Raw genomic sequence first — 25411 nt, forward strand, 5'->3', positions numbered from 1 at the left:
GACAATAATACTGCATTTACTCATTTCTTGATTACAGTTACATCTTAAAACATTATCAAGAATGCTAACTTAATAACAAACAAAATATTGGCAGTTCAGTTTTAACTTTATTTTGACAGATATACTGATAAAATCTAAAATTTACTTATTAATAACGTGAGCAAAGCAAATTATCTCCCTTTGAAATATAACAAGGTCACCAGAGTAGTGCCCCTTACATAGCTCATCATACTGGTATTTGAAAACACAACACTTTTTGTTATCCTATGTAATGGCAAATTTCTGCCAACCACATGCTGACTTATTTTTTCTTTAAAGTGTCATTTATTCAGTTACAATCTAGCAAGCAGAAAAGTTTTGTGTTATCCACTCGTGTCTTTAACAGGACAAAACGGTCTGACAACTACATACTCGCTTATGTTAACTATACATCTTGATTTTTGTCTAAAGTTATTCTTTAATTTTGTTTAGTAAACACTTACCTAAAAATAGACATTGTTTGTTCCTGCTCTACCTTATGGAATTGTTTTAATAAATGGGAGTTTGTCTTTACTGCTTCAAAATAATCTATTTTTAGTTAACTGGCTATTAAGAAACCTTTTACAATATCTATATGTTGTGGCAATAGTGAGCACTAGCTGCTAAGATAATTATCTGGAAAACATTAGACTTTTCAGACAACTGGATATGTGACATTTTAGAGAAAACTATCGACACAAATAAATGAATGTGTTGATGGCAGATATATGCCACCACATTATACCCTACACTGCTGAATGGCATATTTCCCAGATTTTCAAGTATTGCTGTATTATAAAGTTGTGTGTATTGTTTCAAATATCAAACAGTATTGCACACATAATTATTTCATGACATTCTCTCATGTAAATATATTAAAGCTTTAAACAGACATAAGATTATAACATAATAGACATTACACACTCATCATCTGCATTTAAACATTCATATTTAATACAATGGTCTACCATAGTTACTTGCTTCTGAACCTCTGGCATGTCTTGTGAATATTTTCATTTCGTTTACTGAACAGGGTAAAGCCAATCAGCTGTGTTTTGTGACTGATCTTCCAAACTAAAGCAAATTGTCGGTGAAAAGCGTGACTGCATCTGTTTCAATATCCATGCCGAATTACCTGGAATACTCATTTTGTGAGGTCTTCAGTCATTGTTAGCAGCTTGCCAAGTACACTCAAGAAAATTAGAAGCACAATATTCATTTAAGGCAATATTTTTATTCCTTCAGCTTGTATACACAATGTTTTTACATACTATTATTATTATTCATAAAATCTGATCAAATATGACAGTCATTAAATCTGTGACAGTCTAAGCTTGACCATTCTCACCTGTGCAGCTTAAGTTGCAATTCATTTCTTTCCAAATCCATAGTGTACATTTACAAAAATGTAATGATACATAAAGCAGAAGTACATTACAAACTCATGAGCCAAGATTTCTTCTTAATTGCTCCAATTTCCTAAACTTCAGCTTATGTTAATGAAAATGATTGTCAACTTATCAAAAGTATATGTATTTCAAAATCTTTTGTTGAAGCGCTATCATGCAGCTAGACCAGTCACGCTTTCTGTAAATTGGTACGTGGACGTAACTGAAACTACACCGAGCACATCGCAATTAAGCAAACATGATAAATTAATATACACATTATAGAAAATCTTACTGGTAAAAATTCTTTCAATGGTTCAATGTAGTATTTCTAAATTTCTTGAGTGTATTTTGCTATATGATACTTAAATTTGAATGTGGCAAGTCAAAAATAGGATAACTGATTGGCTGATTAAAACTACATATGCATACAAATAAATAAAACAAATTTAATCAGAAGTTAATCTAGTGACTGTGAAGAACCTGTGATGAATATGAATGTTTAAAATCTTGAAACAAAAAACTTAATATGACTTACAACAAAACATCATGCAAAATAAACAAAAAACAAGAGAGCCAAACTGTTATACCGGTAATCAACTGGTATGCCCAGAAAAGCAAATTACTTTTGACTTTTAAAATACTCTACTTAATGGGCAGACTAATTGAAAATTCTCTCATTTTCAACTAATTAAAGGGTCATAACTCACCCACTGAGGTGATTCTTTACTTCAAAACAAACTCAAAATCATAAATGAAAACATTTTCCTCATCTGAGGTACAAACTATTTACAGTCAGAAGTTTGAATACATTCCTTCATTTCATTTGTCAACACTGGGATCTAGTTTGAGATTGGAGACCAGTCTCAAAATTCAAGTATCTGATTGGCTGATTCTGAGCATACACTTAAAACTGACCAATGGCAGTGCTGCATTACAAGACTGGTTTTAAGTCATATCTTGATCCAAGTGTTGTAATCAAATGTTTTAGGAAACACATGATAAAGTTACATTCTTACTATTTCAAAAAATTCTATTTTAGACCTGTATCTTTTTTTAAAACAAAAAAATAAATGGATTCACAATCACATAAACAAAACCACCCCAATCAAAAAAAAATTTTTTTTCAATGGGAATTTTTGCTATGAATTCTACAAGACTTGATAAAAATGTTTTAAGTAACAGATGATCCTTCTACAAATAAGTCAAATAAAGAATAAATTAGCACAGATTAATCTTGATAAAAATACATGTAATGGTAAGTTCTTAATTATGAAAGGCTGGCATATGGTAACATGTAACATCCACATATAATCACCTGTATTAAGCAGCCACTTGCCTTAAGCAATCAGCCAACTTACATCCTCAATTAAGTTTTTGTTCTAATATCAATTTATCTAAAGCAGCTGCCTGCCTTAATAAGCCAGATTGTGTTGCTACCTTGACTGGCTGCTTCATACAGGTTTAACTGTATAACATATATATATTTTTACTATACCATAGAAGTGGGCAGATGTACATTTGATCTATAGATTCATTCCGTAAAATACCGTAGAAGTGGGCAGATATAAACGTAAAAGTGGGCAGACTAACAGTACTGGAATTGAAAAGAATCTGCCCAAATTTACGGAACCCTGTATATATATATATATATATCATTATATGAGGAAGCTTATTCCTAGTTCAAAAGTTCCTTTATATACACAACTTCAATTATTTCATTGTTTGTTTAAAAGTCATTATGATTTACACAATGTACATGTAGGTGGTGACTAGAATTTTAGGTTTCCTATCGATGGCAAGTCTGGTAGTTTCATGTCCTTAATTTTCTGTGGAATGTTCATGTCCTTGACAGCTGACACAGCTCTCGCAGGTGCTGCTGTTATACCAGCCTGAAAAATTTCATGGAAACATTTAAATTTTAAAAGTAGGAATACAGAATAAATTCAAGAAACATAATTCTATAAATGATGACTTCATAGTACAATGACTTAACCCATACCCTGCTAAATTTCTACAATGAACTTGTCCATCCTTCAATTTGGACAGTACCATTAGCTGTTAAAAGGAGTGCTTACCAAAAAGATACTGACTGAATGGTGAACAGAATTGTAATATCTTCACAATTGACAGAAATCTATACGTATGTAACATCTCAGGAAGCTTCATAATCAATATTATTGGAATTAACAGACTACCGGTAAATGATGTTTTAATCACCTAAGATAATTGAAATTACAAATGTTTAGTCTATAAGCTTTTGCTAAGATTTATGAGTAACTTGTTAATACCTTTACATATGATGCTAGGAAGAAACATTTAATAAATTCTCTTATAAAAACAAGTCATTAAAACAAAATGATATATTTTCAAGCCTATTTTGAACATCTAGACAAAGAAAGTCGGCTTATTCAATTTATTCCAAGTTCAAAACTAAACAAAGAGCTGCAGCCATTCCATGTTTAAACACAGTGATAATCTATGGTGTTCTATTGGGAGCATCATACTTTCGCCTCTTTGCCCTGTAGATTTGTAAGACAGCATGATAACAAAATATGAAAAAAGCATGTTTTTCATATCACTATATCGCAATATCATCCCCTCATATTACAGGAGATATTACAATGCAAAAGTGTCATATCTTCGAATTGTATTATTGCATTGTCTCCCTTACCAGACTACAAGGCAAAGGGGTGTTTCAAACGCTGGCCCTAACAGAACACTGTGTTAAACTGACCACAAATTGACATCTGTTACCATTAAAGAATATTAAAAAAAAATATTTTATAACTGGAACTCCCGAGAGCAGGGACATAATCAACAATTTGGTAACAGAAAGGAAAGACAACCAGAAGGAAAAGGTAGTGTAGTAAAGATCCAAGGACATTACTGTCTTGAACATGCTTTTTCCATTAACCCTTAACCTGCTATATTTCTATAATGGACCGGTCCATCTTTCAATTTGGACCGTACCATTTATCATTTGAAGGGGTGTTTACTAAAAATTTACTGACTGAATAGCTAACAGTGCAGACCATGATCAGACTGCACAGATGTGCAGGCTGATCTTGGTCTACAGTGGTCGCAAAGGCAGAATCATCTGCCGCCAGCAGGCTAAGTGTTAACAATGATATATCATTCTACCAAATGGCATCAACATTAAAATGACCAGTGCAGCACCGCACACCTCCCTGTAAGGGTAAGTTAAATGTTGCTACCGCTGCATCCCATGCTCCATTAGCAAGATGTAGATGTCTTCCCTATAAAACTAGATGTGTGACCACAGGAGACTGGTGGCCCAACTTGCTGTCACTGTATGGTCATGTTACTTGTTGACAATGCAATTCCAGGGTTTTTTTTTGGCCGTTTTTATAGCCGTTACTCGGCTATATTCCCAACACCAAAAAGTATGACTTGTATATTTCCCAAAATGAGTGCAAAAATTCCCAGTCTACATTCTGTAAAAAATTTCATCAAAATTGCACAAACACTGACCAAATTATGGACAATTTTGTAATGGAAGTATGTTAAAGAGGTTGTACAATGTGAAACAAGTGTATGAGAAAGTGCTTAAACACATCCTTACTATATCTTATGGGACAATATATTTCCCAATTTGGAACATTTACGTATCAAAATTCCCAATTTTGGGGGTATAGGCTATGTTCCCAAATTAGCTAGAAAAAAACCCTGAATTCTAAGTAAACTTCAATGCTGCCTTTGGGTGGGGAGCTGGTGGGAGGGAGTAGAGATACTGCAAGACATAATTATATCTGAAAAAAAAAAAATCTTTATTTTTCATGACGTTTTCTAAGGGCCATGTCTTCAAGGATTTCAAATTCCTATTTATAGACAAAATTAATGGGATTTTTTTTTTATTCACTGGAATGCGAATAACCATAAAATCTACAGCAAGTAGAACTCGATGATCTAGAATGCTTTCACAGTATCTGATACACCTTTTTTGTGGTTCAAACATGTCTCTAAAATGAACCCGGTGTGCACCAGTACATACAAACTATTCCAAATACTATAAGCACTCTATGAAAAATACTAAAGGACAGCGTGTCATTTTTCATTTTCAACAAGACATAACGTAATTTAGTTCTAGCAATTAATATCAGGTACCTATGTTACAGACATGATATATGTGATGTATAAATTGGTTATACACAAGTGTTATCTAGCAAAACAGTATTGAGAAATGTTAAATATTATTAAAATATCTACAATGGGTTTATAAAATCAAGAAAAACAAAAGCGCCGCCAAGCGGGGCAATATACGCCCGAAGGGTTACATCAGAGGATGGGAGCAAAATTTAAAGAACTTGACTGTTGAAGCCCAAAGGACAGGAACAAAAAAAAAAGAAATTCAAAAAAAATTTTCTAAGTCCACAATTTTTTTTTTTTACCAGGTAAAGTTATGTCAAAAACATCTAAAAATTGGATGTACCATCCATGTTGCACCACAGAAAAGTGGTCTCGGTTTTTTCCTACTGCCAATAATAAAAAAGTTTCAAAATAAGCTATTTATAGTAACAAAAAAGGGAAGTAATTAAAAACAAGGAGCTGCGTTCAATAAACGCTTGATGCCCCCGGTGGCATCCTTGTCGATACAAAGCAACCCAAGTCCAAAACGAGGTCAAGGTCAAACTGAGGTCAGGTGATGTTTGAAGATGAGGAATGGTCACAGGTTACATCTGTATTAGTATCAATTCATTCTTGTAAGCAGTATTGATGCTAGATGAAACGGTCCCATTTGGTTAACCAAGAGATGGCCCAGCAACCTAAGTCCAAAATGAGGTCAAGGCCAAACTGAGGTCAGGTGATGTTTGAAGATGAAGAATGGTCACAGGTTACATCTGTATTAGTATCAATTCATTCTTGTAAGCCAGATGAAACGGTCCCATTTGGTTAACCAAGAGATGGCCCATATAAAGCAACCTAAGTCCAAAATGAGATCAAGGTCAAGGTCAAACTGAGGTCAGGTGGTGTATGAAGATGAGAAATGGTCACAGGTTACATCTGCATTAGTATCATCTCATTCTAGTAAGGGGTATTGATGCCAGACGAAACGGTCCCATTTGGTTAACCTCGTACAGACGGACGAACGAATGAACGGACGGATGAACGGACAGGACAATCACTATATGCCTCCCGCATCAGTAGATGCCGGGGGCATAAAAAAATTATTGTAAGAGAACAAAAAAGGGATCTGCCAAATAAAAACAGGAGCCCTGCAATGCATAGCAATATACACAAAGCAGTCATATATGACCTCTGACCCCTAAGTGTGACCTTGACCTTGAAGCCAGTCATCTAAAACATGCGCTCTGCAGGTTGCCTCAGTGTGGTGAACATTTGTGCCAAGTTTCTTTGAAATCCTTCAAGCAGTTCAAGAGTAACAGAGCGGACACAGCAAGTCATATATGACCTTTCACTCCTAAGTGTGACCTTGACCTTGAAGCTAGACATCCGAAACAAGCGCTCTACATGTCGTCTCAGTGTGGTGAACATTTGTGCCAAGTTTCTTCAAAATCCTTCAAGCAGTTCAAGAGTTACAGAGCGGACACGAAACACACTCATATGACCTTTGACCCCTAAGTGTGACCTTGACCTTGAAATGAGATATCCAAAACATGTGCTCTGCACGTCGTCTCGGTGTGGTGAACATTTGTGTCAAGTTTCTTTGAAATCCTTCAAGGGGTTCAAGACTTACAGAGTGGACACGAAATTGCTAACAGACGGATGGATAGACAGACACTGGGACCATAACATAATATGTCCCTTCCGGCGTATAAAAATTCGATCTGGAACTTTCAACAAGGTAAATCAATATCTTTTATCAAACTCAACAAAAAAAGAAAACAAAACAAATGAAAGTGAAAACACAGTTCACTGCAAACAAATGGTCAATGGTTTATGCAGTATTTCCAAACAAATTACTTCTACGCTATGTCTACCATTCAACAAAAACATATAGGAAAACTCTTCAAATATGACAGCAAGAGTCTTGTCCACTGTACTTCTCTTTATAGCTACAGTTATCAAGAGTTGTCAGAGATAACAGTACACACAACTATTTTGATGCTGAATAGGGTATATCTGTCAAGTTGTGTGAGCATCACTGCCCTATAGTGATCTATATTTGTAGTTAAGTTTCATGAAGATGGGTTACTTTGTTTTGTGGGAATTTGTGATTTGTAAAACAATTAAAAGGGCAATAGCTCTGAAGTTACTGAAATGATCCTGACAGAAGTTGCATGTGCACCACTGCTCTATAGTGATCTATATGTGTAAAGTTTTAGGAAGATCCATCTAAACTTTAAAGGTTATTTAGATACGGTAAAAATCCCTACTTCTTAACAAATCAAGGGCAAAACTCTGCTTTTACTGGGTCCAGGGGGATAATACTAAATGTGAGCAGAGGTCATGTGCTAATTAATAACAATGTGAGGTTTGGTGATTCCAGTTATTAAAGATACTTTTTGAATTATAAGCATTTTCAATTTCAGATGGACTGATGCAGAAACAGACAGACAAATAGCCAGATGGACAATGCAAAATCTATTTCCTTCCACCTTTGATGGGGATAAAAAGTGTCAGAGGGGAAGCCTTAAAAAGTACAAGACATTCTTCCATGAAACACCTAATATAACATAGACAGATGGCAGTGTGGAAAATATGCACATCATTTTGTTTTGTTGCTATAGCAACACATGTGGTTGCTTTGGCAACAAATAGTCCAAAAAGTATGACAAAAAAGTGGATTCTGTGACTACTTACAAAGTATAAGAGATTTTCCATGAAATCTGGTAAATACACTTGTAGGTAGAAGATAATGAGGAGAATATGCACATTATTATAGTTTCTCAGTTAGTTTATCTATTCTACTGAGATCATTCTATCAGCCTCTCTATCCTTTTATTCAATCATCTTTCTTTCTCCCCATCCATTTGTCAGTTTCAACAGAAAGATCCTTTCTTAACTTTTTAAGTACCAAATTTTTCTTATGGAACTGCCTTATAAATGGTTGGATGGTTGGAGAATAAGCTGGTTTAAGTTTGCAGCATTATGTCCCTTCTGGTAAGGGATTTTGACTGCTAGGCAATAGTCTTGTTAATCATGCTTCAGAAATATAGGCAGTAGGAAACATAAGTATAGGCAAACATCTAGCCACGTAAATCTGTACAATGTTACAGTATATGAAAATGTGTTTGTTTGGCAAATTTAAAGCTGCACTGACATGATTTATGTCAATAACTAGTTTCTAAGGTAGAAGAAGACACAGGTGCTCATTCTGACATTACTCTCAGCAGTCTGGGTAGACCCACTGATTTACAGTTAGTCAGCAAGATTTTAGAACTGGCTGTTGTGAGAGGCAAGTTATTCAAAACCTTTTGACATGAAAATGTTTGAAGAAGTATGAACATAATTGATCACCTTCATATATGCAAGCTTGAATTAATTTATAAGCCCTTTTTACTTAATTTTATAAAATATAATATCATTATCTGATATTTATTACTTTAAAGAAGATAGATTTATTAAGCATATCTCTGAAAAATGGAAAAGTGTCTAAGAAACGTGCAATTAAGCAAGAAAATGTAACCCACATTGAATAAATTATGTAACAATAAAAAGGTTTCTTGTAAGCTGAATGACAATAAAAACAGACTGCAGAAAGAGTTGTTGAAAATACTGAAAACCAAAGACCTGCAACATTTTACTTACTAGATCTAGATCTTGGTAAATTTGTCACTCAAAGAACGCAATAAAACAGCATCTAGTGATTGCTGAAAGTTGTCAACCAAATGATAGTCACAACTAAAAGCTTAAAGATTACTGGTAGGTATAATCAGAAAAAACATAATTATGCAGAAAGAAATACATAATCTGTACATAAAAAACATAACTACACCCATCTTTATCTAACCAAACTCAAGCATAAACCAGAGCATGTTTCACCTTTTCTTGCATCTTTGGCAAAAATAAGATTCACTGTACTTACAGTCTGATTTTCAATAAAGTCAATTCAAAACCATGTTAAAAATCTACACTTTATCTATGATGGTAAAAAGTGTTTTTCAACTTCACTTTAGTAATAAAAACATATACAATTCACTCTATTGTGTACCTAATTTTTCTACGGTTTTAATATACCCAAAAACAGTTTTATGTCATCTGAGGACTTGTCACATTTTACTTATTTTAGGAAGACCCCAGGTGCCCCTTCAGACATTATTACAGGCACCATTATGCACACCAGTAGAACCACCAACCTTCCTGGAGCTGGCTCAATGGCTTATAAAAATGAAAAAAGTCTATATCAAAGTGCAGTGTCATACCCACAGTGATAAGAAGTAAGTGATTCACACTAAGTGACCTTAACCACCAGGCCTTTTTTAAAAAGAAGAACTGACTGTTCATTCTGTGTAATGTTTTCCTAAGGTTTATCGCTTCAAAAGTAAAATGAGCCGTGCCACGGGATAACCAACATAGTGGGTTTGCGACCAGCATGGATCCAGACCAGCCTGCGCATCCGCGCAGTCTGGTCAGGCTCCATGCTGTTCGCTAACAGTTTCTCCAATTCCAATAGGCTTTAAAAGCGAACAGCATGGAGCCTGACCAGACTGCGCGGATGCGCAGGCTGGTCTGGCTCCATGCTGGTCGCAAACCCACTATGTTGGTTTTCTCATGGCACGGCTCAAATGCCACAGAATGACCCTCCACATACATGAACAAGTGATTCTTGATATACATCAGTAAACAAGTATCCATACTGTTTCATAATAGATCTCATATGCTATATGATACCAGTATCAAAGAATGAAATGCAGAAGTACAAGTATATTACAGTTAGATTATTTGCAAGCACAAGAAAAGACTTTCCAGTGAAGGATATAATACAAATATAGTACTTGTTGTAAATTGTAGAAATAAAGCTGTCTCTATTTTTTTCTTCATCTTCTATTTCCGAAAAACTTACAAAAACACCTACCGGTAAGTTAAAGAGTATTTTTTTGACAAAACTAGCCTAAAACAGAACTTTATAATCTAAAGACTACATTAAAACAATTTTCTTTAAATTGCCTTTTTTAAGCACAAACATTTTAACAGTCTGTATTTAAAAACAATGCTATTTCAAGTTCCTAACTTACAAACTTAAAAAAGATTTGGCATGTACAGAAAAATTGTTAATCAGATATTCTTTTTTACTTTTCATGAAAAAAGCAACAACAACAACAACAACAACAACAACAACAGCAACATCTAACTTTCAGATGAGGGAAAAAAGAAAACTGAACTGAATGACATCATGCTAGAAGGCATGCTCCTCTTGTTTGTTCAAGTACACAAGTACTTAGAAGCGTGAAAATTCATTTAGCAGACATGTTATTCCACAGAGTATCACTTACTGCTTGTTTGAGAATAAAGTCTTCCTTTTTCTTGCAAATAAAAACACCTGTACATGTATTTATATTGATAGGTACCATCTAAACTGAGCACTTACAAAATATTGTTAATTTACAACATAGTAAAACATTGTTAAAGACAATGTATTTCTTTCAAAGTAGCGTACTATTTTCCCACATCTATAATTTTAAAGTACAGTGACATAATATTCATGGGTAGACTAATATTCATAAATTTAATAGTTGTCGAATCTATGAAAATAAATCTCAACAAACAAGCAAAGTCTTGTTCACCCTTTTTTTTGAAAGCAAAAATCAAACAACACATATACCCATGAAATAGGAATTTTGGCCAAAAACCACAAAATTTAACAATTTCACAGTATCAGTCTTAATAAGTGACCGAGAATTGCAGTGGCAAAACAAAAGTCCCCTAAGACAGCAAAGCTCGACTATTCGAAATATTGTCCCAGAAGCAGGAAAATATTACCCAAAAAGGTTAAATATCAAAAGAGTTTTAAGTTCAAAAGGGGGCATAATTTGACCAAAATGCATATCAGAGTTATAGGACTTGCTGCTATCAACTAGTTTTATAACCCCAAAGGCATATGTGAAGTTTCAATTCAATATCTGCATTAGTTTTGGAGATAGTAACTTGCATGTAAAACTTTAACCAGAATTTTCTAAGTCCAAAAGGGGGCATAATTTCCTCAAAATACATGTCAGAGTTATGGAACTTGACCCAGTGAGGTTGGTAATTGATCTAGAAAAAGAAATAATAAGTTTCAAATCTATATGCCTTTTAGTAAGGGCATAATTTGACCAAAATGAAGGTCAGAGTTATGGGACTTGGTGCTATCAACCAGTTTTATAACCCCAAAGACACATAATGTCATGTGAAGTTTCAATTCAATACCTGCATTAGTTTTGGAGATAGTAACTTGCATGTAAGACTTTAACCAGAATTTTCTAAGTCCAAAAGGGGGCATAATTTCCTCAAAATACATGTCAGAGTTATGGAACTAGACCCAGTGAGGTTGGTAATTGATCTAGAAAAAGAAAAAAATAAGTTTCAAATGTATAAGCCTTTTAACAATAGCTGTATGTACTTGCACGCAAAACTTTAACCAGAATTTTTTAAGTCCAAAAGGGGGCATAATTTCCTCAAAATACATGTCAGAGTTATGGAACTTGACCCAGTGAGGTTGGTAATTGATCTAGAAAAAGAAATAATAAGTTTCAAATGTATATGCCTTTTAACAATAGCTGTATGTACTTGCACGCAAAACTTTAACCAGAATTTTTTTAGTCCAAAAGGGGGCATAATTTCCTCAAAATACATGTCAGAGTTATGGGACTTGACCCAGTGAGGTTGGTAATTGATCTAGAAAAAGAAATAATAAGTTTCAAATCTATATGCTTTTTAGTAATAGCTGTATGTACTTGCACGCAAAACTTTAACCAGGATTTTCTAAGTCCAAAAGAGGGGAATAATTTGGCCAAAATGAAGGTCAGAGTTATAGGACTTGGTGCTATCAACTAGTTTTGTAACCCCGAAGACAAATGTGAAGTTTCAATTCAATATCTGCATTAGTTTTGGAGATAGTAACTTGCATGTAAAACTTAACCAGAATTTTCTAAGTCCAAAAGGGGGCATAATTTCCTCAAAAAACATGTCAGAGTTATGGAACTTGACCCAGTGAGGTTGGTAATTGACCTAGAAAAAGGAAAAATAAATTTCAAAGCTATATCCCTTTAAATGATAGCTGTATGTACTTGCATGCAAAAACTTAACCAAGGTGTGACGCCGACGCCAGGGTGAGTAGAATAGCTAGACTATTCTTCGAACAGTTGAGCTAAAAAATCTATTTCACTTGACCTTCAATAGTGACCTTGACCTTTGACCGACAACCATGGGTCATGTCTAACAAGAGCATCTCAATAAGGAGCAATATATGCCTGAAGGTATGACCCTTAAGTGTGAAGCGAACCATCCGAAACATGGTCTCTGCATATCATCTTGATGTGGTGAACATTTGTGCAAAGTTCCTTTAAAATTCTTCAAGCTGTTAAAGAGCAGACACGAAACAAAGTTGTATGACCTCTGACCCCTAAGTGTGACCATGACTTTGAGGCGAGCCATCCAAAACATGCACTCTGCATGTCTTCCTGATATGGTGAACATGTATGTCAAGTTTCTTCGAAATCCTTTAAGGGGTTCAACCGTTCAAGAGTTACAGAGCGGACACGAAATTGCTAATGGACAGACTCCAGCGTCATAATGTAATACGTCCCTTCAGACATATAATCATGGGGAGCATTTCTGTGTAGTACTAAAAATATCCTTCAATGCAATTAAAAGGAGAGGTTTTTTTCCATGGTGATATGAATTTCACTGATTTAACCACTGCATTTAGAATTAATGGGAATATTAAATGGTTCTTTCGGCTTCAAGTTCTTAGATAGAAACAACAACTGAATCCACAAAATTTAGCAACCCACGAGTGTTAGTGATATCACAGTAAATTACAAGAATGAACCATCAAATAAAACAACAACAATTAGAATAAAAGTGTATTGTTACAAAACTGATACACAGCTTAAAAACAAAAGCTTATCAAAATCTGAATTAAAGTTACCTCAGATTTCTCAAGTTTATTTTGTTCTTCAATTCTCGTAATGATCTCTGTCATATTGGTCTCTAGCACCATACCTCCCATCACAAGCTCTGCCAGTATATGATGTACCTGTAAAGGTAAACAGTCAGTTTTCATGATTTACTGATACGTGTTTTAATGTCATAATAACAGAACTATGTCAGCTGTGTTACCATGGTAACTAACCCAGAACTCTAGTACCTGCTTGTTCTCTGCCAATAACTTACAACTTCCTCACACAGAAAACAGGAATTTCTGTAGAACAATATTCAAAATCATGGCAGTCCTCCACCACTTTAACTTATCCAAGCTGTGGGATGAAAAAACCTAACCTAAAACTCACCCTATCAAGTAAACCTTAAAAGTAACCGTGTCCAAAATAAAAACATATCAATTAATACAGCCATAACCACAACAAAAACTGATGAGACCAATAAGTATCTCCAACATACTTTAGGTTGGATAACATAACTGTTAAATAGCAGCTGACCTTTTAGTATTCTGACAATTTGCATCACATGTGAATTTAAAGATTTCTGATTTTCAATTTTAAAATCTCAGTAGAAACTTTTGATGCCTCAGTGAACATACAAAACTTCTATCAGACTTACTTAGTGTAAATAAGTAGCTCAAAATTAGAAGTCATAATGGATGAAGTTATGCACACCACAAGATAGTTTGCATGTACTGGGTTAAGCATAAATGTACCCTATTATTTTTGATGACTATCGGTAAATGTTATAGTTGCAGGAGACATTGACTCCTTACATAAACCGCCAGTCAATAGTGTGTGCTACTGACAATTCTATAGTTCAACAATGAATTTTGATTGGCTAGTCAAAACTTGAAACACATGAAAATGCATTAATTTTCTGATGTTCAGCAATAAAGCATTAATTGAAAGGCTTCCCAGTCAATAAACAATACAACTGGTCCTTGGTCCTTTGTACCTTGGGCAATAGTTTAGGTTATGATTGGCAATCCATTCAATAAGTGTATACTATAATAAAGTCTATATACCATGGATTTTAACATTAGTTGTTATGCATCCTACATTTAATATCACTTTATCCTACCTTCATGCAAAAATCAAGGGGTATGATAAATTTTGCTTTATAAGGTCAGTGACTTGATAAAGCTTAACAGACTACTTTATTTTTATTTTATTTTTTAAATGAGGCCATCTTGTTTTTTGAGAATAACTGCTAACAGACATATTTATAAATGCCATTATTTTTATAAACGTGCTTTTATCAGGTACATGATACCATGTTACTAATGTATAGCATATGCATACCATATTCGCAATTACCACAAAAAGTTTTTATAACGAAAACACACGGAGAAACAGAAAATGACTCATGTACAGCGTTTGTTCCTGCAAAGGAATATATTGCATCTGGAATGGAATGTTATTGAATAAAATCATCGGAGAATCGGTTTGCCTATTTTTTTTCCATCAAGCGGCCTTATGGCGTGTGTATAAGTTACATCTAATGTTTGCTTGGTAAGAATGGGTATCAGACTTGCAACTGAACTTCAGATAAAAATTTACTTGGCAGCAAATTAAAATTATTCATTCATGTTCAGCAGGACAGAGAGGTCGGCTACAAAACAAAACAAGGTCAGCCTTTGCTTTTCACCTTTTTTGCATTATTTGGGACTTTAAAAACTATTTGTGTAATTTGGAGGGCGTATTGATTTTTTAATTTCTATGCAAGGCAAACTCAGATCTAGTTGGTGGTAAATTTTGAATTTTAATTTAAAAATGATTTTAGATCAGAAGGTAGGACAAATAGAACATTAGGTTCATCTACGAAAATATAAAAGTCTCGGCTAGGGCCTCGACTTTTATATTTTCTTCGACTCACTTAATAAATTTGAATTTATAAGACAGTAACCTAATATTCTCTATATAAAACAATCAAGAAATCCAGATAACAAGGAGGACAATGTCTACTTTGGGATGAAACCCAAAACCTTTGGACTGGAGATACGAATTTGTCTGTAATGAAACGTAAAAGCCTATACTCCTTGTATTTTCTCACAACTATTTCTTTCCTCATTTAAATTTTTTTTTTTTGTTTTCTTTAGTAAATTAATGACAATACCTTGTCTACATGAAAGATGAGATCTAGTTCACACACATTCTCAAAACATTTGTCCAGAGTCTCAACAAAAACCTGTAAAATGATAAACATTCAACTGTTATGAAATACTGGCAAATAACACATTTAACAAAATTGTATCACACTTGAAGTTATATTACAGACAAGTGAGAGATTGCAATTTCATATTTCTATATGCATTTAAAGGTTCCCTCCTTTATTTCAGTATAAAGTGTCCAAGGTGTCGAAGTTCAATACAAACACTACTAAGTAATAAATGTGACGTACAAGCAGTGCATGTGTTGCATAATAACACACAGTTTCAGTCTTCTTTGTTTAATAGGGCAACAAATTGGACTTTGTTAGAATTAAAGTTATCTCACAATTTTAGCAGGTGCTTATTTTTATGTATCTATAACTGGATTTATAACACATACATCACATCCTCTATACCCCTTTAACCTTCAAATACAGGGTAAGTTTAAATTAAATAGAAAAATTTAATGCTTCTGTTACTCTATATCTTTCAATCTTTCCAAATGGACACAAGATAACATTATTAAACACTTTCAACTATTACCGGTAACTAAGTAACACTTGCCACAATTCTATGCCAATTTCCGAAGTCATTGAGGAAATTTTTTTTACAAATCGTAGTAACTTTTTAATGCTTTTTTTGTTATTTAGAACATAGATAATACCTTAATCATTTAGTACACTATAACCTACAATACCTTTGTTATCACCACAAGATTTTTAATTAACAGAAGTGCACAATTTAGCACTGGGAGAAAAACTGGCTGTATGAAGGACTGTCAACCAATTCCTATTGTCATGGCAAGCAGTTTTATTTAAGGGGCATTCATTTACTGAGTCAAGTGGTGCTCTACCCTGTAAAATGGATGAGTCGGAAACAATGTTTTCAATTGTAATCTTGACTACAAATCTGAGTTACATGTAAGTTTACATTCAGATATCATAAAAAATAGAATAATTCTTCTTCAAATCACAATCTAATAACTTAAGATGATAAAGTTATTTTAGTAAATTTCATTTATGACTAGAGCTACCATTGAAGGTGATGAAATGTACCCCCAACATGCACTGATACAGTACATTGCAATTTGACGCACACAAGATTGCGCAATTACATGGACTGTATGTACATAGACTCTATGTATTTAGTATAGTAACAAAAAACAAAGTGGGGTCTCCGTGGCTGAGTGGTTAAGGTCGCTGATTTCAAATCACTTGCCCCTCATCGATGTGGGTTCGAGCTTCACTCGGGGCGTTGAATTCTTCATGTGAGGAAGCCATCCAGCTGGCTTACGGAAGGTCGGTGGTTCTACCCAGGTGCCCGCTCGTGATGAAATAATGCCCAGAGGGGCACCTGGGGTCTTCCTCCACCATTAAAGCTGGAAAGTCGCAATATGACATATGTGTCGGTGCGACGTTAAATCCAAAAAAAAACAAAAAACAAAGTCCCCTAACTCTGCAGATTATATTTCTGAAAGAACCTAATATGCACCATGCTCAACTGGGGTTGGTACTGATCACTTGTGTGAAATTTCATAAAGCTGTGTGCAAGGATTTGGGAGATTTGGCATGCACAAATTTGCATATGCAGACTCCTATGTACATAGCATAGTAACAAAAAACAAAGTCCCACAACTCTGCAGAATATTTATCTGAAAGAACATCAATTAGGTGATTGCATACTGGCTTGACTGCTACATTGTGTCTTACTCCTAGGCTAAATAACAAATATCTTGGGATGTGAACTTCAGTATAATTAAAACAAATTATGCAAGCCTTCTTAGGTGGTATCAAATATATTGTTTACCTCAGAAAAATAGTAATACATCTGGCTAACACTTTGGGTGTTATTACTTTTCTCAGGCTGACATCCGGATTCATCCTATATCACCCCTGGTGGCCAGTGTTATTTACATAATACCATCTGATATTGACATTGAAACATGTACAAAAAGTTCAAAATAAATAGACATCAAATTGTTCAGAAAACAGTTTGTTTTGCTTATTTTATCCATCTGATCATAGGACAACAGAAATTCTATCACAATTTAAATTTGATAGATTAAGAAAGGTTATATGGGTAGAAAATAAAAGAAAGTCTGTAATACTGAACCAGTCCATTCAGAATCAGACTGCTTTAGATCTCAATATATCTCAAATAATTATTTTACTACTTTGCAAAAAGCATATTGAAAATACCCAATGTTCCCTCCATTACCTGAATAAGATCAAGAATACCAAGCTCACTTTCAGATGAGTCAACACAAAACACAAAATACAAGGTGGCATAGTGACGATAGATTATCTTGAAGTCAGATCCCCCTATCAGACTGAAAATAAAATCATAAAGTGTAAAACTAATACAATAACATTGAGTAAAAAAACTTTAGAAATTTAAGTCACAAATCATAAAGAATCAAAATGATGCGCTAAGCTTTTATGATGTAGAACTTGTTCCCTGTTCCATGACAAAATGTATCTACTGCTATGAAAATGCATAAAGAAATGGAAAACAATTTCAGCCTTCCAGTTATTCTGTCTGCAAATTCAATGTCAATTTGATTATCACCCTGCACTTTAATCCACAAGCAATGAATGCTGGACATGATCGATTCTGCCTTTGCGACCAGTGTAGATCATGATCTGCCTACACATCCATGCAGTCTGATCATGATCTGCACTGTTTGCCATTCAGTCAGTATCTTTTTGGTATGCACCCCTTTCTACAGCTTAAGTTACTGTCCAAATTGAAAGACGGACAAGTTCATTACAGAAATTTAACAGGGTAAGGGTTAAACAGGAAAGTGATAGTTAAAGAAGAGATATAATCTTACGTTCCGCCTTCAAGAAAGTTGCAAACATTATCATCCCTCTTGGAAACCAAATGGAATGTCTCTCTCACAATCTGCTGCTGCATATCCTCTGGCTACAAATAACAAAAAAAATGATACATGTCACATGAAATATAGTCAGGTGTAATACAATCATGCCTAAAACTTTTGATATGATCAGTAACATACTTGTAACCCTATAATTTGCTTTTATAAGTTTGGTAAAAATTTTGTACTCTTATGATAATATGTTCTTGACAGCTGAAGTCAAAAAGACTTGCCCTGTTGGGTCTGGATTTAGACACAATCAGAACAAGTAAACTTTGTGAAAAAGTAGGAATAAGGGATTGTACTTTCGATGTAGACAGACAAGACTTTCATTGCTTTTAATAGGTTAATCAGTGGTCACTGCAGGCTGAATGCACATCTGGCCAAAGTTGATGAGAAGCTATCAGAAGAGTCTGACAATTGTATTTTTTGTAAAGAAGATATTGATCTCTGCTTGAACTTGAGTACTTGTTCTACTGTAGACATTATGATGTACTTGTTCTACTGTAAATGTTATGATGCACACAGAGAGAATATGGAGAAGGTAATTGAAGAATCACTCAGATCTGAAAGCAACATAGGTTGAATTGATCAAAATTTATTGCTCGGAGACAGAGAAGTAAGTAAATGTGTGAGATCGGTAATAACAGCAGCAATCTTAGACTATATAAGACACACGGGAAGATTCCAATAGGTTACCTATATACGATCCACACCACACAACTGCTTTTTAGTAAACTGTAAAGTACAAGCGTTTTAAGTACCGAAGAGTACCACATAATGAAAAGCATTAGTTCATACAGCACAGGAAGTTAATAGGCAGCAGTAAAATGCCAATGACAAAACAACAATATAATAACAAGAGGGCCATGATGGCCCTATATCGCTCACCTGTTATCATTGCACTTGAGGACAAGAAGGTCCTCAGAAGAAATATCTAAGTCCAAAGGACAGGAACAACAAAGGGAATAAATTTAACCAAAAAGAAAAAAAAATGGTTACAAGGTACAGATATGTCAAAATACACCTAAAAATTGGAGGTACCATCCATGTTGTACCACAGAAAAGTGGTCTCGGTTTTTCCCTACGGCCAATAATAAAAAAGTTACTAAAAATAAGCTATTTATAGTAACGTAAAAGGGAAGTAATTAAAAAAACAAATTATTGTAAGTGAACAAAATAAGGATCCGCCAAATAAATCTGTTGACATAAATGAAATTTCAGATCAGTATCTTTATTAGTTACGGAGAAATACCCATTTTAATTTGAAATAAAAGGATGTAATTTGACATAAAATCAGTCCATAGTTATCTACCCTGATTGGCTCAGTCCAACTTATGACAATAATGAAATTTCAAATAAGTCCTTTAAGTACTTACTGATATAAATCACTTTTGATTACAATCAGGGGAGGTAATCAGATATAAAATAACTCTGGAACCTACGATTGAATCTGATTTGTCATGGAATTCAAGATCTATTGTTGCTGAAGATATTTTGAAAGTTTGTATCAAATAAAACCATAAATGAAGTAAATATATGGCTGCAAAAGCCAAAATAGCCAATTTTGGACCTTTCTGGGGCCATAACTCTGGAACCCATTAAGGGATCTGGCCGGTTTAAAAAAGGAACCGAGATCTTATGGTGACACAAGTTTTGTGCAAGTTTGATTAAATTCAAATCATAAACTAGAAAATGCTTTTGTAAAAAAGCGCATGTCTCCCCCAATGCAAAGTCCTATAGGCAAGAAGTCAATAGGGGTCAGGAGCAAAAGTCAAAGAGACACTGATGGTTGGCTGCAATAGGGATCATCTACTTGGCATGTCCAATCATCCCGCTAAATTTCAACACTCTTGGCCTAGTGGTTCTCAAGTCACTGTTCAGGCTTCTGTGACCTTGACCTTTGATCAAGTGACCTCAAAATAAAAAGGGGTCATGTACTCTGCAAGTCCAATCATCCTATTAAGTTTCAACATTGTAGGTCAAGTGGTTCTCAAGTTATTTCCAAAAAATGATTTTACATGAACAGGCCACTGTGGCCTTGACCTTTAATAGACTTACCCCAAAATCAATAGGGGTCATCTACTCTGCATGTTCAATCATCCTATGAACTTTCAACATTCTGGGTCAAGTGGTTCTCAAGTTACTGATCGGAACTGGTTATCAATGTTCAGGCCCCTGTAACCTTGACCTTTAACGGAGTGACCCCAAAAACAATAGGGGTCATTTACTCTGCATGAACAATCATCATATGAAGTTTCAACATTCTGGGTCGAGAGGTTCTCAAGTTCTTGATTGGAAATGGTTTTCCATGTTCAGGCCCCTGTGGCCTTGACCTTTAACAGAGTGACCCTAAAATCATTAGGGGTCATCTACTTTGTATGACCAATCATCCTATGAAATTTCATCATTCTGGGTCAAGTGGTTCTCAAGTTACTGACCGGAAATGGTTTTCAATGTTCAGGCCCCTGTGACCTTGACCTTTAATTGAGTGACCCCAAAATCGATAGGGGTCATCTACTTTGCATGTACAATCATCCTATGAAGTTTCAACATTCTGGGTCAAGTGGTTCTCTAGTTATTGATCGGAAATGGTTTTCCATGTTCAGGCCCCTGTGACCTTGACCTTTGACAGAGTGACTCCAAATCAACAGGGGTCATCTACTCTTCATGACCAATCATCCTATGAAGTTTCAACATTCTGGGTCAAGTGGTTCTCAAGTTACTGACCGGAAATGGTTTTCAATGTTCGGGCCCCTGTGACCTTGACCTTTGACAGAGTGACCCCAAAATCAATACGGGTCATCTACTCTTCATGACCAATCATCCTATGAAGTTTCAACATTCTGGGTCAAGTGGTTCTCAAGTTACTGACCGGAAATGGTTTTCAATGTTCGGGCCCCTGTGACCTTGACCTTTGATGGAGTGACCCCAAAATCGATAGGGGTCATCTACTTTGCATGTACAATCATCCTATGAAGTTTCAACATTCTGGGTCAAGTGGTTCTCTAGTTATTGATCGGAAATGGTTTTCCATGTTCAGGCCCCTGTGACCTTGACCTTTGACAGAGTGACCCCAAAATCAATAGGGGTCATCTACTCTTCATGACCAATCATCCTATGAAGTTTCAACTTTCTGGGTCAAGTGGTTCTCAAGTTACTGACCGGAAATGGTTTTCCATGTTCAGGCCCCTGTGACCTTGACTTTTAATGGAGTGACCCCAAAATCGATAGGGGTCACCTACTTTGCATGTACAATCATCCTATGAAGTTTCAACATTCTGGGTCAAGTGGTTCTCTAGTTATTGATCGGAAATGGTTTTCCATGTTCAGGCCCCTGTGACCTTGACCTTTGATGGAGTGACCCCAAAATCAATAGGGATCATCTACTCTTTATGACCAATCATCCTATGAAGTTTCAACATTCTGGGTCAAGTGGTTCTCTAGTTATTGATCGGAAATGGTTTTCAATGTTTGGGCCCCTGTGACCTTGACCTTTAACGAAGTGACCCCAAAAACAATAGGGGTCGTCTACTCCAGCAGCCCTACAACCCTATGAAGTTTGAAGGTTCTAGGTCAAATGGTTCTCCAGTTATTGCTCGGAAATGAAGTGTGACGTACGGACGGACGGACAGGGCAAAAACAATATGTCTCCTGGGGGAGACATAATGAAGCTGCTATTGTGCAGACAAGGTCTAAATAGCTAATTCTGGCCCTTTCAGGGGCCATAACTCTGGAACCCATAATGGAATCTGGCCGGTTTAAGAAAGGAACCAAGATCTTATGGTGATACAAGTTGCGTGCAAGTTTGGTAAAAATCAAATCATAAAGCTGCTATTGTGCAGACAAGGTCAAAATAGCTAATTTTGACCCTTTCAGGGCCCATAACTCTGGAACCCATAAGGGAATCTGGCCAGTTCAAGAAAGGAAACAAGATCTTATGGAGATACAAGTTGTGTGCAAGTTTGGTAAAAATCATATCATAAATAAAGCTGCTATTGTGCAGACAAGGTCAAAATAGCTAAATTTGGCCCTTTCAGGGGCCATAACTCTGGAACCCATAATGGGATCTGGCCGGTTCAACAAAGGAACCGAGATCTTACGCTGATACAAGTTGTGTGCAAGTCTGGCTAAAATAAAATCATAAATGAAACCACTATCGTGCAGACAAGAAATTGTTGACGGATGGACGGATGGACTGACGGACGCACAGACGACGGACGAAGGGTGATCACAAAAGCTCACCTTGTCACTATGTGACAGGTGAGCTAAAGATAGCAACCACAGCTGATTTTTCACAGTAGCTTAACCAGTGTTTTAATAACATATTCATATTCTGCTTAAATAATCAAACAAAGAACTTTTTAAATTTTTGAAATATATTAAAAAATAAAAAAGTTATGAAGATTTGAAATTTCTTAAAATGTCGTTCTTTCTGGAATTTTTCCTCTATATAAATAATAAGGAATCGATTCGCAGTCGCGGACCGTTAAAACTCTTATGTTTAGATTAATGTTTGGTCTTCCACCCATTTTAAATGATAAGTAGCTGAAATTTGGCATACTTATGGTATTTTTCCTGTAGAATACATTTCTGGTGTCTGTTTTGGCATAAGGTGTATAGTTGCCTTTATATTTCACTTACAATGAGACAAGGTTATGATTTTTTTTTTATTTTCTTGTTATATCTCGACTCCAACGCTGTCCAAGTTCAAGAATGTTAGCATATTCTCACTGTTTTTTTTCACAAGACATAATGTATAGGACTAGGATTCTAAAATAAAGCACATAAAAACTAAATCTATCATTTTAATTAAGAAATTTAATGTATCAGATATTCCAGCGGACTGGCAAAATGGCTTAGACTGGTCATGACTCCAGATGTAATTCTGAAATATGTAAACTGTATCAGTATATGACTATACATTTTTTAAATTATTATACATTATACTTTTCAAATGATTTCCTAAACAAAAATAATATATAATAATCATTAGACACGTGCTATGTATGAACAATTACTATTGAATTGATATTTTCATTTTTTCGTACATGTTAGGTACGAACAGGTGGAGTATGAAACGCGTATGAAAAATCGTCCTTTTATGCATTGAAATTGCGTAAGTAATAACTATTATTAACAGACTTTAATTGGAAATAAAAACACTTTCTTGGAACATTCATTTCTGGGGGCAAATCGTGACTCTTTTCCTTAAAATAAGAATATAATTCATAACAAAAGTGAAATTCCGGTCAGCTGTCCCGACATAGAATTTTCTCAATAAATATTACTTCTGCTTCGTAGTTTCAGTCAAATATTAATATTTTTTACAGACATACATATTTTTCAAATAAAAACCGGTGGAAATAGGTCTTTTTACATGATTTTCGAGCCGAATCGATCGATTTACCGCACTGACCTAATTGATCAATTTTCCAACATGGCGGACCGGCGAGTGAAAAAAAGGAAGCGGGGAGTTTGTATTTAAAATGAAAATGCGGCATACTTGTAATAGGTTCCGAAACATAATTTTGGTATCAAATTAATTGTTAGGGTTTGTATTTATTAAAAATAAATGTTAATTCAGTGAATATGGTATATTTGGGCGTATTTTTCAAGTCAACATTACGGAACGATTTCTCTGGTTTGAGGGGTCGTATGCAAATTTAAGACACATCTATGAGTAGGTCGTCCAATCGGCTGTCTTCTGATACAGATCATATGAATATTAATGAGCACTATGCGACCCGCGTTTGCATTTGAAAGGAGTACATATTGCCCGCGGCGAGTAATAAAGCAATTAACAACACTGTTAATAAACAGTGGCCAGATTAACTAATTACTGGGGCATCTGGAATGACTGTAAATCAGATTTATGAATGTTTTATACTGTTAGAAAGATAATTTTATCACCTTTTGAATGGTAGTTTTTATGTTTTTGTAACATGATAAAAAAAGATTTTATGGGGGAAAAAGTACACTAACCCCTAGAAATCACCAGAATTCCAGCTGATAAGCCATTGATTTCTTTATCAGCAGTGGTTGCTAATATAATATATAATAGGTCCAGCAATGCGTGTACTCAGAACATTTGAAAAACGATATTATTAAGTTTGATTGACATCTGCATGATGGTTTGCAACACGAAGAGTCTTACATTTAGAACGGCTGAATATTTTTCAACCAAACCTTATCCGAAATACCATCCACTTAACAGCGACACACAAGATACGTACATAATATTGGTAGAATCTCGAAAGACGAGGCTTCCCGTGGTTGTTGAAAACAAGAATAGCTTTTATCATGGTTTATGAATTTGTTCCTACGTATTATTCAATTTATATCAGGACTGAAACATTTTCAAAACAAAAATTGCTCCTCCTCCACGAATTTCCGGCTCCGCGTGATTATTATACATTCATGAGAATTAAATTATGTTGTTGTTGTTGTTTTTTTTTTGTCTGAAGGAATGTTGAATACCACTAAATATCGTTCCCTGACACGACACAATCGAATTGCGAATTTTTTCGCTGCAAATTTTTTACAAAGTCTATGTCTATGTCTATGTTATACTGCTTAACAATCGATATCGATTATAACTAGCAGGCGCTTTGTCAGGGATAGTTCTTAAAAATAATAAGAATACAGAGATTATGTGCTTCTCAAAGATAAAGTAAAATAACTATTTTACAGGTCAGGTTAAAAAGTAAAAGCAGGAAGTTGAATTTGAACTGACAGAAGGGTGGTACTAGTAGCTGCCCAACAAATACTTCTAAGTTGGGACTAGCTTGCAAAGACACGGGCAGACTGAATATTAGTAGTAAAAAAATTCCGAATTATTTTTCAAAGATTTCACAAATTATAATGTCACTATAAAATATTGTTGCTTACGTTGCAGTAAACATCAGG

General features: G+C 35.0%; 1 protein-coding gene across 4 annotated transcripts; it reads right to left on the bottom strand.

Annotated features, from left to right (window-relative positions):
* On the bottom strand, positions 1-24929 carry LOC123564455 (AP-3 complex subunit sigma-1-like). Of its 4 annotated transcripts, none has more exons than XM_045358065.2 (7): positions 24739-24929; positions 18458-18549; positions 17842-17953; positions 15591-15662; positions 13462-13569; positions 10826-10855; positions 1-3298 (listed from the first exon to the last, which is right to left on the bottom strand). In XM_045358065.2, exons 1-7 carry the CDS (start codon positions 24805-24807, stop codon positions 3179-3181), a joined length of 603 nt encoding a protein of 200 aa, XP_045214000.1. In that variant the 5' UTR covers positions 24808-24929; the 3' UTR covers positions 1-3178. The 4 variants fall into 4 exon arrangements, with proteins under 4 accessions (XP_045214000.1, XP_045214002.1, XP_045214003.1 ...); XM_045358067.2 differs by lacking the exon at positions 10826-10855 and adding an exon at positions 9141-9202 and having other exon boundaries at positions 24739-24928; XM_045358068.2 differs by having other exon boundaries at positions 10826-10872; positions 24739-24928.
* Positions 24930-25411: the final 482 nt, after the last annotated feature.

This window comes from Mercenaria mercenaria, chromosome 2 (genome assembly GCF_021730395.1).
Source record: "Mercenaria mercenaria strain notata chromosome 2, MADL_Memer_1, whole genome shotgun sequence".
NCBI lineage: Eukaryota > Metazoa > Mollusca > Bivalvia > Venerida > Veneridae > Mercenaria > Mercenaria mercenaria.